This window comes from Patagioenas fasciata, chromosome 15 (genome assembly GCF_037038585.1).
Source record: "Patagioenas fasciata isolate bPatFas1 chromosome 15, bPatFas1.hap1, whole genome shotgun sequence".
In the NCBI taxonomy this organism is placed as follows: domain Eukaryota; kingdom Metazoa; phylum Chordata; class Aves; order Columbiformes; family Columbidae; genus Patagioenas; species Patagioenas fasciata.
Window position 1 is genome coordinate 15,294,201 of NC_092534.1, and position 13,067 is coordinate 15,307,267.

General features: G+C 48.1%; 3 protein-coding genes across 10 annotated transcripts in view; 2 read left to right on the forward strand and 1 right to left on the reverse strand.

The window, feature by feature from the left end:
* Positions 1-528: 528 nt before the first annotated feature.
* On the reverse strand, positions 529-5,470 carry NUDT1 (nudix hydrolase 1). Of its 2 annotated transcripts, none has more exons than XM_065850522.2 (4): positions 5,400-5,470; positions 4,167-4,323; positions 1,469-1,614; positions 529-1,292 (listed from the first exon to the last, which is right to left on the reverse strand). In XM_065850522.2, the coding sequence occupies exons 2-4, from the start codon at positions 4,316-4,318 to the stop codon at positions 1,120-1,122; spliced, it is 471 nt and encodes a 156-aa protein (XP_065706594.1). In that variant the 5' UTR covers positions 4,319-4,323; positions 5,400-5,470; the 3' UTR covers positions 529-1,119. The 2 variants fall into 2 exon arrangements, with proteins under 2 accessions (XP_065706594.1, XP_065706595.1); XM_065850523.2 differs by lacking the exon at positions 5,400-5,470 and adding an exon at positions 5,286-5,399.
* Positions 5,471-5,482: 12 nt separating this feature from the next.
* Positions 5,483-7,875, forward strand: MRM2 (mitochondrial rRNA methyltransferase 2). 2 transcript variants are annotated; one of them, XM_071814994.1, is made up of 3 exons: positions 5,483-5,549; positions 6,131-6,402; positions 7,100-7,875. In XM_071814994.1, exons 1-3 carry the CDS (start codon positions 5,512-5,514, stop codon positions 7,522-7,524), a joined length of 735 nt encoding a protein of 244 aa, XP_071671095.1. In that variant the 5' UTR covers positions 5,483-5,511; the 3' UTR covers positions 7,525-7,875. The 2 variants fall into 2 exon arrangements, with proteins under 2 accessions (XP_071671095.1, XP_071671094.1); XM_071814993.1 differs by lacking the exon at positions 5,483-5,549 and having other exon boundaries at positions 5,668-6,402.
* Positions 7,876-7,968: 93 nt separating this feature from the next.
* Positions 7,969-13,067, forward strand: part of MAD1L1 (mitotic arrest deficient 1 like 1) — a 343,378-nt gene continuing 338,279 nt past the window's right edge. For 5 of the 6 annotated variants that reach the window (XM_065850520.2, XM_071814988.1, XM_071814989.1 and 2 more), the window contains exons 1-4: positions 8,935-9,009; positions 9,982-10,122; positions 10,452-10,605; positions 11,786-11,926. In XM_065850520.2, coding sequence (XP_065706592.2) covers positions 10,456-10,605; positions 11,786-11,926 — 291 coding nt within the window. In that variant the 5' untranslated portion in view covers positions 8,935-9,009; positions 9,982-10,122; positions 10,452-10,455. Of the gene's footprint in view, positions 8,158-8,934; positions 9,010-9,981; positions 10,123-10,451; positions 10,606-11,785; positions 11,927-13,067 lie in introns of those variants that run through there. The other variant, XM_071814987.1, reaches the window with a different exon arrangement.

Here is a 13,067-nt window from a genome sequence, read left to right on the forward strand (position 1 = left end):
GAAGTTACGTATGTGATGTGTCATTTCTAGCACAGTTCGATGAAGATTTGCTGCCCAGCATGCTGAGTTGTGCTGAGCTGAAGGGCAAAGCCTGCAGCCGTAGGTGACTGCACTTTGCAACATGGACTTGCTGAACGTTGATTGTGTTCAGCATATTTTTACCTGAAACACTCAGAACATTTCAAGTTCACAACAGGAGCCTCAAGAGTAAAAGCAGGGCTCGAACAGAACATCTACCTCTGACTTTTTTCTTCACTCCTGTAACCTGACACTGCCTTCAGCTGGAGAATCCCAAAAGGACCTCTAGCTAAACTTCTCAAAAGGTTTTCCCAGCGCTGGTCAAGCCTCACCTTGTCCCAGGATGTAACACTGAATAGGGAACTGTATAGGAACTGGCATTGAGAAGATACTAAATGGATTGTGCTGCATCACAGTCCACTTAACATTTCTGTGAAAGGAAGCCAACTCCTGAAAGCCCCTTAAACAGCCTAGAGGCTAATGAGATGTTTACAACACAACCACACATGCTTTTACTAAAAAAATATTTTTAATACTTCAAAAACATTTCCAGCTACAAGGAAAAAGCCTAAAGAATTAGTCACCTGCTAAGAGAAGGATTAACACTCCGGTTATAATAGATCATTTAACTACTGAACTATACCGCAGTCAGGGACTTCTCTTGAAAGCCCGGCAAGCATTCTGCCTCACATGCGATGTGACCCACTCTGCTCAGCCTCTGCTGCCCGCTCTTGTGCAAAGACAACGAGGTCGTGCTGCTCAGCCCAGGATTTTGATCCAGGTTCAAGAAGTTCCAGCAAGCAACCACATTTTGCCGAAAATTGTAGCTCACGCTGCCAGGCGCTGGCTCTTGTGTAAGTACAATGGAGTTGTGTTTGCACAAGAGCCGTCACCCAATGGTGATGATCGAGCAGGGCACGGAAAAATCTCATTACTTTTATTTCTGCTCTAAGAAAACCCCTCATTTTCCTCACCAACCCATGACCTTGCAAATAAGTCTCCTTTGCTAGAGAGCTGAGAAACAAGACCCTTCTCAGCAGCACTGATGGGGTTGTAGCCCAATGTGGGCAGCAGCACGTGGGTTGAATGCCTTTTGTTTCCTCAAACTTCCTCCACTTCTTTCAGGGTGTGCTCCAGGATAGTGTCTTGTCCCTGGAACTTAAAATAGCCACGAAACAACTTTTTCTGAAGCAGCAGAGGAAACCAATAGATATCATCTGCCCACATGTGATTGAATGGCACCTCATCCAGCTGAAACCACTGTGGACGCATTTCTGGTGGGAGAAAACAAAAGAATTTTGCGTCAGACTTTCTCTTGTGGGTTTCTTCGCTGCCTAGACTTTGAGTATCTGTCAACAAGCAGCTTCCCCGCTGCCTCCCTCCTCAAAGGGGTTTTGGCATGAATAGTTCTGCATTTCTTTAAATGTCTCCTTCTGTCCCCCCCACCTACCATCGCTTTCTGTTGGCTCTCCGTGAAAATGATCTGCTCGGAAGATGTGAACTTCCATGAGTTCAGAGTTGCCGACAAATTCAAATGTGATCTGGCCCATCTTCTGCAAGGTGTCCACAGTCAGTCCGCTCTCCTCCAGGAGCTCCCTGCACCACGAAGAGATTTCTTTATGAGAAAGCACGGAGTTGAAGAACAAAAAACCAGCCATTAGCGTTACTTGCACGCTCAACACACTTCAGTGAACCAAAGGTGAAAGCTGCGCCTGTAAAACGGAGCAGGGCACAGGCAGCAAAGCAGCGTTCGGGCTGTTTGTACCACAGTGGGGCCGTGTCAGACTGGCTCGTGTGTTATTTCAGGCTCCCAAAGGAAAATAATCTGTGTTGGCAGGGGGAGGTTCAGGAAAACTGATAATTTTGTATACACTCCTTACAACGTGATCTCTTCTGTGATGAGTTAGAAGCGGGCTGACATACGACTGTGGCTGGATGTGCTTTAAGAACTTGGAGGTGATAGACTTAGTCAGGCAAAAGGCTTTGCCAACTTCAAGCTAAAGCTTTTAGAATTGTGGGGAAGCAGGTAATAAACACTAGAAGTTCTGAGGCCAACTGAAGCTTATTTAAATAACGCTACGCACTACGTAACATCATTTGCACACAGGACGTTAGAAATACCATCTCCCAGTCAAATGCCTTATAAAACGCACAAAGCAATTGTGTAAATGTTCCACTTCTGCTCCTTGGAAGTGCATTTAGCATAACGAGAGGCTGGAAGGCAAGACTTTTAAGAGCACTTAGAGGGACTTGCCAGGCAGTTCTTTTCCGTGCATCACCGTGCATGGCTACTTGAAGCGGGTTCAATTACTTGCTCTGTTTGTGCTATGCACTTAGGGCTTTTTTAATTTTTACCTGCCTCTAACAGAATCAGCACAGCTTGAAGTTGGCCATGGTTCTTCTAATGTACAAAACCAAGGAATGCTTTGAAACCGTATATCTTCAGTTGAGGTTAATAATTAATGTAGTTGCATATTTAGCAGTAACTTAATTTTAAAATGTAATGGAAATGATCATTAAGGCTCCAGCTTCCCTTGGCATCAATTTCATGAATCCCATCCTTCAAAATTATATTCCAACTTTATATCTTAGCTAATGTTAGTTTATCTTCCTGAGAAACTATGCCTAAAATAGAAGCAGTCTTCCAGCAACGATGCTAAAAGCCTCATTTTACAGGCTGTGATAATTGAACAACAAAGCACAACACTCCTATGGTTCTCTAAGCAATTTATCTGTCAGTCGTTTGGCTCTGTATGTAGTATGGGGAAACATTACAGGTAGCAAACTACAAATAACAAACTAGCTAAATGCTCTTCTTACAACATGTGCTGCTGAAGAGCCGTAGGTGCCCAGGTGCTCAAGGGAATGTGTACCCAGTGCAGTATGGAAATCTTACTGATTCAGGAAACTTCCGTTCATGTTTCAGCTTAATATTTAACTATGTGTGCCGTGAGGACACTTCACACCTTACGCGACTGCTGGGCGCAGATAAACGTACCTAGGAAACCAAACGCAAAATTAAATCATCGGATTTACACCACAGTCAGTGGCAATATAAGCCTGGCAAACGGAGGCTGATTTAACCAACAAAACTGATCTCCCTCCCTCTGCTCAGAGATGATGAACTACACAAAAAGCCAGGATGTGAGCGGCAGGTACGGTAACGCTGTGCGCTGCTGGGTGCACATCTGCATAGAAAACCTCCCGTCTCCTGGATTCTCTCACCGCAGAACCTGGGCGGTTGCGCTGGCACAGCTGAGGAGATGGTTCAGGGCAAAAGCTGTTGGGTGGCTGTTGAACAAACCTACACTGAACTTCCTGCAGGTGTGAGGGCAATTTTGGGCATATGTCAAAGTGAGGAGGTGGCAAACAGTGCCTTCGTATCAGCAACATTCATCTAAAGAATAAGGCAACTCATTTTTAGAGGGGTTTAGCAACTCAGCTGTGATCTGCTATTTCCTTTCAATGGATGGGACAGAAGAATTACCTTCAAGAAACCAGTACTAATGGCTTCAAAAATGGTACAGTACCTCTGTACCGATGAAATTCAATTCCCTAGCTCAGCATTAGGGCTTAAAAATGCCACCATGAAGTCAAATAACAAATTTCCATAGTGCCTTTCATAAGGGACCCCTGGCAATTTCTACCATTTTGTCACTACATTTTCACGCAGTACTAAAAATGCTACCGGAAAATAGCTTCAAAATTTAAACTATAAGCAGTACAATGGTATAAATTGTAATCCTGCTATACAGCCAAAATTAAACTCTGCGTGTTCCTGAACAGTGCAAGAACTTCTGTTGACCACTAGCAGACTAAAGTCTCGGTTTAGATCAGAGTCCGAGAGATGGGAAGGAGGAAACTCGGTAACTTCCAGTTTCTCATTGACTGGATGCCAGTTAAAGATTTGCAGCTAACAGGTAACGAGGAACAATCCCACTTCGTTATACATGTGGACGATGCCGCATCTCCTGTGGAGTGGGTGATTTTCTCTGCTCAGTCGGCTCACGGCTGCACTGCTGGGTAACACACCCGTTCTGAGGACATTCCTGACCAGCCGAGCTGTGGTAACTCCACCTGCAGCCCACCACAAAGGGTCTGACACCTCCACAGCCCAACCTGCACCCCGACACCCACCTTGGCCTCACCTGCGAGCGGCCTCCTCGATGCTCTCCCCCGGCTGCACCTTCCCCCCGAAGCCGTTCCACAGCCCAGCTCCAAACCCGCGCTTCTTCATGCCCAGGAGGACACGGGGCGGCTGCACCACCAGGACCAGGGTGAAGAGCCTGGTCGTGAACATGGTTCCTGCGAGCAAGAGGCAGACACGCTGCGCCAGGGGCTCCCGGCACCCCTCGGCGGGGAGGCCAGGCTGCTTCCCCAGCCTGGGGGCAGGGACACAAAACCTGGACTTGCTGCTCAGGCCCAGGCAGCCCTGATACCCCCAGACCCCCCTCCCTGAATGCCTGGTCCTGCCATCCCCAGCCCAAACCCTTGAGTCCCCAGTGCCCACTTCTCATAGAACTATTTCAGTTGGAAGAGACCCTCAGGATCATCAAGTCCAACCATAACCCAACTCCAGCACTAAGCCGTGTCCAAAAGAACCTCATCTAAATGCCTTTTAAACCCCTCCAGGGATGGTGACTCCACCACTGCCCTGGGCAGCCTGTTCAATGCCCCACAGCCCTTTCTGTTAAGAAATCTTTCCTAATACCCAATCTAAACCTCCCCTGGTTCAACTTGAGGCCGTTTCCTCTCATCCTACCACTTGCTACTTGGGAGAAGAGACCAACCCCTCCATGCTCCAAGCTCCTTTCAGGCAGTTCAGCCAGTGCTCAGCTCTCCCCTCAGCTCCTGTTCTCCAGCTGAACCCCCAGCTCCCTCAGCCGCTCCCATCACACTTGTGCTCCAGCCCCTCAGCAGCTCCGTCACCTCCTCTGCGCTCTCTCCAGTATTTCAATGTCCTTCTTATGACGAGGGCCCAAAACTGAGCAGGCTGTTCAAGGTGTGGTCTCACCAGCACCGAGTACAGCAGCACAATCACTCCTCTAGTCCCACTGGCCACACTCCCCTGGTACAAGCCAGGATGCTGTTGGCCTTTTTGGCCACCTGAGCGCGCACCGGTTGTCAATCAACACCCCCAGACCCCTTTCTGCCAGGCAGTTTCTCTAACACTCCCACTGGCCCTTATTCCCCTGCCCCCTCCCCAAGTCCTAGACCCCCCTTCCCAAACCCTTGTCCCCCCAGAGCCCCCTCCCCAATCCCCTCACCTCCTTCTCCAAATCCTTAATCCCCACGCAGCACCGCTTTCCCAAACCCTCAGCGCCAGCCCCCACGACCCCGCCTCAACAGCCCCAATTTCCCGCCCGCATCCCGGCGCCCACCGCCAGCAGCAGCTCGGCCCAGCCCGGCACGGCTCTTCCCGCGCCGCCGCCGTTCCGGTCCCGCCCCCGGCAGCCGCGCGGGGCGGCGGGAGGGCCGGGCTGAGGCGGTGTCATGGCGTGGGCGGGAGGCGCCGCCGCCGCGGGGGGAAGGTCGGTGGCGGGGCAGCTGCGGGGGGCTCGGCGCCGGGCTGGGGGTGCTGCGCGGTGTCCCCGGAGCGGTGCCCGGTTGGTCCCGCCGCCTCAAGTTTTCCTCAGGAAAGGGGCGCGGGGGTTCGTTGGGTGGAAGATGGTGGCGGTGCCCGTGGCTCTCAGCGTGTTCCCCCCAGAGACACAGGAGGCTCTGGGAGCTCGTTCCTCTGAGGGGAGCGCGGCGCGGGGGGGCCGAACCGCTCGTGTTCCCCGTGGAGGCTCCAGTCCGCCGAGCAGCCCAGGCCCGGCCGGGTCGCTCTGACACATGGCGTCCAAACGGGCCTCAAACAGAGCCAGAGCTGTGTGGGTGTGGGACACCACTCCTGCCTTCGCTGGGAGGCCTCTGTCCAAAACACATCCCTTTTCCTTGAGATTGGACCAGATCACTAAAGTTGCCAAGGGATCTCAAATCTAGGAGCTTCTTTTGGAGCCTGGTGTTAGGTGGGAGGGCTGTAGTCAGGGCTAGAATGAATCACTGTGGAGAAATCTGAAATGCATGGTGATTATGCACTAATTGATAACTCGCCTGTCTCCCTGGGCAGCTGCCGGCGTTTGGTGAGCAAATGTCTCCACAGCACGGCGCGGTTTCTGAAGAAAACCGGAGCTGAGCACTGGTGGTTGCAGCGGCATTTGAAGGATCCCTTTGTCAAGGCGGCGAAGCGGCAGCATTACCGCTGCCGAAGCGCCTTCAAATTACTGGAAATCGATGACAAGCTTCGTATTCTTCGTCCGGGACTTTGTGTTCTTGATTGCGGAGCTGCACCTGGTGCTTGGAGCCAGGTGGCTGTAGAGAGGGTCAATGCCTTAGGTACCGGTAAGTGCACGTTTTGGGCAGGCAAGGTGGGGATGTCGCTCATCTTGCAGCATGTGAGAAGACTGAGCTGAGGTGGTGGTGCCGTGGGGAGGGAACACGCGTGCTGGGAGACACCAGGGTTGCTGATAGAAGCGTGAAGGTGTGTGCCTACACGACAGTGAAAGTCTTTGTATCTTCCAGAGAAATAACGTTTATGAAATAAAAACATATGGGGAGGTGCTACTGTAGGTGTAACAAAGTGTTGTGATTGACTGTGTTGTGGAGGGGATCGCTTCATCCAGTTCTGAAATTTGTGTGGCCTCCAGCAGATAATTTGACTTTTCTGTATTTTTATTTTCCTTCTTGAAAAACGTTAGTAACCACTATGTAGGATTTATGTGTTTGAAGCCATTAATATTTACAAAAGAAGGTATTGTCATCAGTACTATTCAGGATTTCTGGACTGTCAGCCTTCAAATAACAGGAGAAAAACCAAGAATAATACTCCTTACTTATCCAAAGTAACTGATTTTCATGTCCTGAATGGATTAGCTTATAGCAAATCGTTCATCCAGATGCACACAGCAAACTAAGGGCAAGAAGACCCGATGTGGCAGGTGATATGTTTTTGTTTATTGTCTAGTATGGAACTAATGCATACGCACGTTGTTTGCAACCATTATGTGTGTTCAGTGTGTCATTCATTCTTATAATCTAGATCCTGCTGTCCCCACTGGCTTTGTCCTTGGTGTTGACCTGCTGCGGATTTCTCCTCTGGAAGGAGCGGTTTTCCTGTCGGAGATGGATGTTGCAGACCCCGGCACGGTGCGCGCAATTCAGAGTCTGCTTCCCGCGGGGAAGGTGGACGTTATCCTGAGCGACATGGCGCCAAACGCAACAGGCATTAAAGAACTGGATCATCAGAAGCTGATCAATCTCTGTTTAGGCCTCCTGAATCTGTCCCAAAGTATTTTAAAGCCAAAAGGAACAATGCTCTGTAAATTCTGGGATGGACGTGAGTCCCATCTTCTACAAAACAGACTGAAGGAGCAGTTCCAGGATGTGAGAACTATAAAGCCTCAGGCCAGTCGGAAGGACTCAGCTGAATCTTATTATTTGGCAAGACTGTACAAAGGGAAATGAGCCGCTGATGGTCGAACAGGTGATCGGACATTGATTGGAAATCTGAATTTGGCGTGTGTTTAAAGAAAAATCCCACCATTAAGACCCCTAACTTCAACCATTTCTTTGTTGAGAACAATTTGGGAAGACCTGCTATGATTCTTTCAAAATACATCATGCTTTTCAAATGCAAAAATAAACCAGAGTGGTGTCCTACTGAGTTTATCCACTAATTATACAAGCAGAGACATCCAATCTAGCTTTTCACCTGTGGAGAAAACAGTTGGGAACAGAGAGGAGTAATCTGAAAGGCAACCTCTGGGGCTGCGGTAATGGAAATGAAAATAAAGCGTGATTATATGAGGTTTTTAATGTGTGCTTGAAAATCATTGTGCTACTGATGGCGTTGTGTTTGAGACTAACCATAAAGACAATCGTCAGAATGAGAGGAAACAGCGAGGGGAGTTTGAGCCAATTTATTGCCTCTTCATCTCTCTTAAAAGCTGGTGCAATTTATTAGCACAGGTAAAAACAGACAATGGCTTCGTGCATGTCAGGATCTGCATCGTCACATACGATCAGCCGCTCAGGATACACGACCCTGGCTCTGGAATATTCAGCCTGATGGCTCTGCTGCCTTTTCTAAAGACACAGGTTATATTTAGAAATTGCTACTTCATTGTACTCATAAATCCAGCAAATGGCAGTAAGGCAGGGTCATTGCTACTGAGAAGATAATTTCCCCTATGTTTTGGGTATTGTTTTATATTTGACCAATGGCGTATCTTAGGTGAAATGACAAGATGTTCCTCGGATCCCAGACAGGCAGAATTACTGATTGAATTGCTAGAATTCTGTTTGCCGAAATAAATTCAGCCGCTGCCTTATCAGGAAGTGACAACTTTTACATTTAATAGCACTTTTATCAGGCCGACTGTGGCATGAGTTATAAGAGGGGCTGCTAGCACTGTCCAAGGCTTCCAGATCTTTCTCATAAACATCTCATTTGGAATTGCTGACAGATTTATCAAATTTTAAGTACTTCAAAACTTCCCCATCCAGATCTCCATGCTGGTGTGAATTAAAGCATTAGGCCAGCTACCTGACCTGTGGAGCTGGGTGTTCTTGTGCATTTGGGGAGGAAAAACACTGATGCCACTGTGCTTTTCAAAAAATTCGATTACCTGCAGTTTGCAACAGGGACTGGGGCGAGCAGGGTGCTGGCCAAGCGTGGGCTGATCCCTGCTGCTCGTCCAGCTGCGCTGGGGCAGGAGTTGTCGCAGCTCTGCTCGGGGACGGAGCGGTTTTGGGGGGGTGGGTTGCAGGGGAGAGGCTGAGCTCGAATTGCTTTCGCACCGAGGCGGTGCATTACGGTACGGCGCGGCGGGCTTGCGCGCCTAGTCCCGTCGTTACGGCGGCTCGGGCCGCTGTTATCGCGAGAGCTGGGCGCAAGTTCCCGTGAGATCTCGTCGCCGGGGCGAGGAGGGAGATCCAAGCGGGCGGCGGGTGAGTGAGGGCGGGAGCGGGTGTGAGGGCGGCGGGGAGGCTGCCGGTTCCGCCCCGCTCGGCGCTCCCGCCCCGCTCTCACCGCTTGGCTGTTCGCGCCCGGCCGAGCCCGGCGGCGTGGGAGCGGGGCAGAGAGGCTGTGCCCCAGTTCCTCCCACCCCGGGGCGGCCGCTCGCCGCCCCCGAGGCGGGGCCGGGCTGTGGGCGCTGCGAGGCCGCGCTCCCTCCCGGCGCCCTGGGCAGGGGGTCTGTGAGGGCGAACCCTGCCGTGCCCAGCGCGGCCGCTGTCGGGGCTTGGCCGCGGGGCTGTGCGGGCGGGGGGTCCCGTGTGCCCTGCAGGAGCTTGGGCCGGGGGCTGGTCCGCGGCGGGGTCGGCGTGTGCGGGTCCTCGGAACGCTTGGAGCTGCCCTTGGTTTCAAAGCAGCCTTGCCGGAGCACGGTTACCTGTTGTCAGTGCTCTGTGGTACCGAAGTACTTATTTCGAATAAACGTTTTCAGTTGGGTTGAAGAGAAGCTGCTGAACTGTCTGCTGTGATTAAGCTACAAAAGATGTACCCATCATTAACCAATTGACATGATAAGTGCTTTCTGACCGCCTACAAAACGAGGGGATATTTTTCAAGTTTTAGATCCTTCTGCAAGACAAGAGGGAGACAGGAGATTGAGTAACACATTGTTTAGAAGCAGAGTACTTAGTTTATATTTAACTAATAATTAATGGATATAAGTAAGAAACTAAACAATTATAACTAACATCACCAATTATTTCTTATTATACATGTATTGTACGTCAAAATTTAAAAAAAAAATTAATGTATATGCAACAGTTATGTGAATGTAAGCAACACAAGAGCATCCAGTCTTTGGAGCACACATGGAGGATGATCCCCAGTGTTCCACAGCGCTGATAAAATAAAGAATGCCGCTTAACAGTATAATTGACTCTGCTGTTAAGTTTATTTCTTTGTTTCAGTTGGTGAGCCAACCAGGAGACCCCACTCTGCCCAGCTGCAGGACCCATTGAGTCAAGGATTCTCTTGGGTACCCCTGGAGATTTCTCTGCAGAGACTCCTCATCTCAGTCGGATCGCTGCGGGGACAGACAAGGACCTCTGGTAAGAAGGCATTCTTTGCAAAAAAAAGGAAAGAAAAGTGGGACCGATTGGGTGGTTGTAAACTATCCATAAGTCATATGCAGGATATCATATACCAGGTTGCTAGCACCTTAAAGGTATGCTCTAGGTGCTGTGGAGTGGTTTGTGTGGAAAACTTTCTCTGCTGTTCAGCTTATTTCTTGGTTTCAGGGTTTTGGCTGATTGGTTTCCTGTTTGCTTCCCTTATGTCTCCTCTTTGTGAATTGTATAAATCCAAAGAATAACCACTGTGTTACTCTGGGAGTGCGTGATCCTGAATGTTTTGCTGATTACTTTCTGTGTTTCTCCAGAGCCATGGAGGACTTGGAAAATAATACCACTGTCTTCTCCACCCTGAGATCCCTCAACAACTTCATTTCACAGCGCATGGAGGGGGTGTCTGGGCTGGCCACACCGGGATCGTCTCAAAGCTCCTTGCAGATTCAGTACCAGCAGAGGGTGCAGGTGAGGTGTCCTCAGCTTAGCGATGCCTGCAGCATCACTTCAGTGTGCTTGAAGACTGCTTTTGATTCCAGGAATCAGGATTGATTTCATTAAGATCGGACCATTCTTTCTAAAATTGATATTCATGCAAGCTTGATAATGGAAGGTTGCTTTTGGTGAACATTCTACAATCTTTAAATTTGTTTAAAGGGTCAGACATATTTATTTGTTTTGTAGAAATTTAAGAAAGGTCCTTTGAATTTCTTCTCTGCTTGTTATATCAGTATGCCACCTCAGGAAATTAAATTGCAAGTGGTTTTCATATTGCTGAACAAAGGAGCTTTATATCTATTAATATTTTTTTAGTAAGTCATTTTTTACCTTTTTTTTTTCCACAATCTTCCTCAAAGTTTCTTTGCCTGGACACATACAGGAGACTTGCATTGTGCTATGGCATTGGTGTGCTAACAACTTGTGCTTGCTTTTCTGCTTCTATTCGTGTTCACACGTGTGGGGATTTTTTAATTTTGTTTTTTCTTTATTTTTTCACTTTTTCCTGTAAGCTGCCTTGTGCTCACGAAGCATGGAGTAAGTCGACAGCTTGGATCATAAGGACTGTTTATTAGGCTGGGATGAAGTTTCAGTATTCTGTGTCTTAATACAAGTTCTATTCCAATCTCTAAGTGTAAAAGAAATTTGTTTTCCTTTTAATGTAAATCTGCTTTGCATTTGGAATGGTGACAAAAATGGATGGGTTTCTGTCTGTGGTATATCTCTGGTTACAGGGATGGTTAGAGGAGGCTCTTTCTGTTTAGTGAGTCGTCATTAACTATAAGTTCAATGTACATTACTTAGATGTGAGGTATACTGTTAATATTGTCTGTCCTCTAAGGTAACTTGAATGAAAAAATGAAATACGACGTTGTAGCAGGTTGTAGAAAAGTTATTTTGCTCAGTAGTTGAATTTAATGGGGAGCGTGATCTCTGCTTCTTGGTTAGCTACTGTTACTTTTATGAGGCTTGGGGACTTCATCATTAACCTGCAGCTGGTGGGAGAAATACCACAAACATGGTGATAGTTTCCTTGTAATTTGTAAATGGCATGCGAGTATCATCCAAAGAGTACAGGGTGGGATAAAACGATGTTATTGCAGTGCTGTTAATGGTGTTTAACATCCCTTTTCACACATGAACCGGCCAGTTGGAGGAACAAGCTGGGCAGATCCACTCCAAATCCCAGCTCCTGCAGGTGGAACGAGAGAAGATGCAGATGGAGCTGAGCCACAAACGAGCTCGCATTGAGCTAGAGAAGGCAGCTAATACCAATGCCAGAAACTACGAGGTAAGTGTGGTGGTTGCAGATGACTCGATGTCATAGGCCTAGTCACAACACATGTAGTGCAGCTGCGCTGGCGTTTTGCTTTGGATCAGGGATGTCCTCTTGACTTCCCATGTGCCGTGTTTTGATTTGCAGTTGTGTGTCCAGAATGTATATGGTCAAGTTTTTTTGGGTGAAACTAAACTGAAAGATGCAGTCCAGGAGCAAGCCGAGTGTTCTCCAGCTGCTAATGGACACTGTCTTCAGTGTCAGGCTCCAGCAAATCAGTAGTAGATGCTCCTGCTGTGCATTTACTGCATTTGCACTGACTGCAGGTGTGGTGGAGGTGTGGGTGGCAAGTTCCCAGCACCAGCTGTTTCGCTCTATGGATCCCCCCCCCGCTGTGCATTGCACTGACTTGCTAATGTACACAAGTGTGCGAACCTCAAAGCCTTGTTGACAAACTGACGATCTGATTACTCGATTCTGTTATTTTAGCACTGAAGTTGTCATGGGTAGCATTAACAAAAGGGATTTGTTATTTGTTTCTCCCAGAAGTGTTTAAGTGTTTTTACTCCCGGATGAATTGAAACTTCTGCTGGCGCAATTGCAAGCACTTAGTGTGTGTGACTGTAATTAATTGGAATGGCAGCAGTGCCAACCCTGCACTGTCACACAAGAGAGCTTCCACTGATAAAACAGTGAGCCTCACTCAAGGGCTAATATCTTTTATTGGTTTCTGGTTTTATACCTGCATATGTTTGCTTAACTGCGTTACTGAAATAAGTAGTAGATCTGTGGGTTTTGTGGAATAATAAAGGTCTCATATGTGACTGATTATTTAAAAAGAAATCTTTAAAAAATAATAAGCGTGTTTTGTATTTTACGAGGATGCTTGGTGATGGATTTAGTGTGTTGTTATGAAATAGTGAGTCAGTGACTAAATTCCTCGTTCATGTGAAGTCAGGTGGTGTGGGATTAAGCCAGGAGGAGTACAAACTGGAATGTAGCTGAGTCAGTCACAGAAACCCTTGAAATACTGGTACAAAAAAGGGAGCAGCACTAATCCAGTACTGTGGTAATTACCCTGCTCAGATTCTGGTTTTTTTGAGTCATGTGGATAAAGGTTTTAGGAACCTCACATCACTTTGCATAATCCTTGCTT

Excerpts from the sequence above, each read along its gene's own strand:
- NUDT1 (XM_065850522.2), bottom strand. The coding sequence starts at position 4,318 with ATGTTCACGACCAGGCTCTTCACCCTGGTCCTGGTGGTGCAGCCGCCC. Across the intron at positions 1,615-4,166 it reads ATCGAGGAGGCCGCTCGCAG|GGAGCTCCTGGAGGAGAGCG; the intron begins GTGAGGCCAAGG and ends TTCGTGGTGCAG. Across the intron at positions 1,293-1,468 it reads AGAGCCAACAGAAAGCGATG|AAATGCGTCCACAGTGGTTT; the intron begins GTAGGTGGGGGG and ends TTCTCCCACCAG.
- MRM2 (XM_071814993.1), top strand. The coding sequence starts at position 6,081 with ATGCATGGTGATTATGCACTAATTGATAACTCGCCTGTCTCCCTGGGC. Across the intron at positions 6,403-7,099 it reads GGTCAATGCCTTAGGTACCG|ATCCTGCTGTCCCCACTGGC; the intron begins GTAAGTGCACGT and ends CTTATAATCTAG.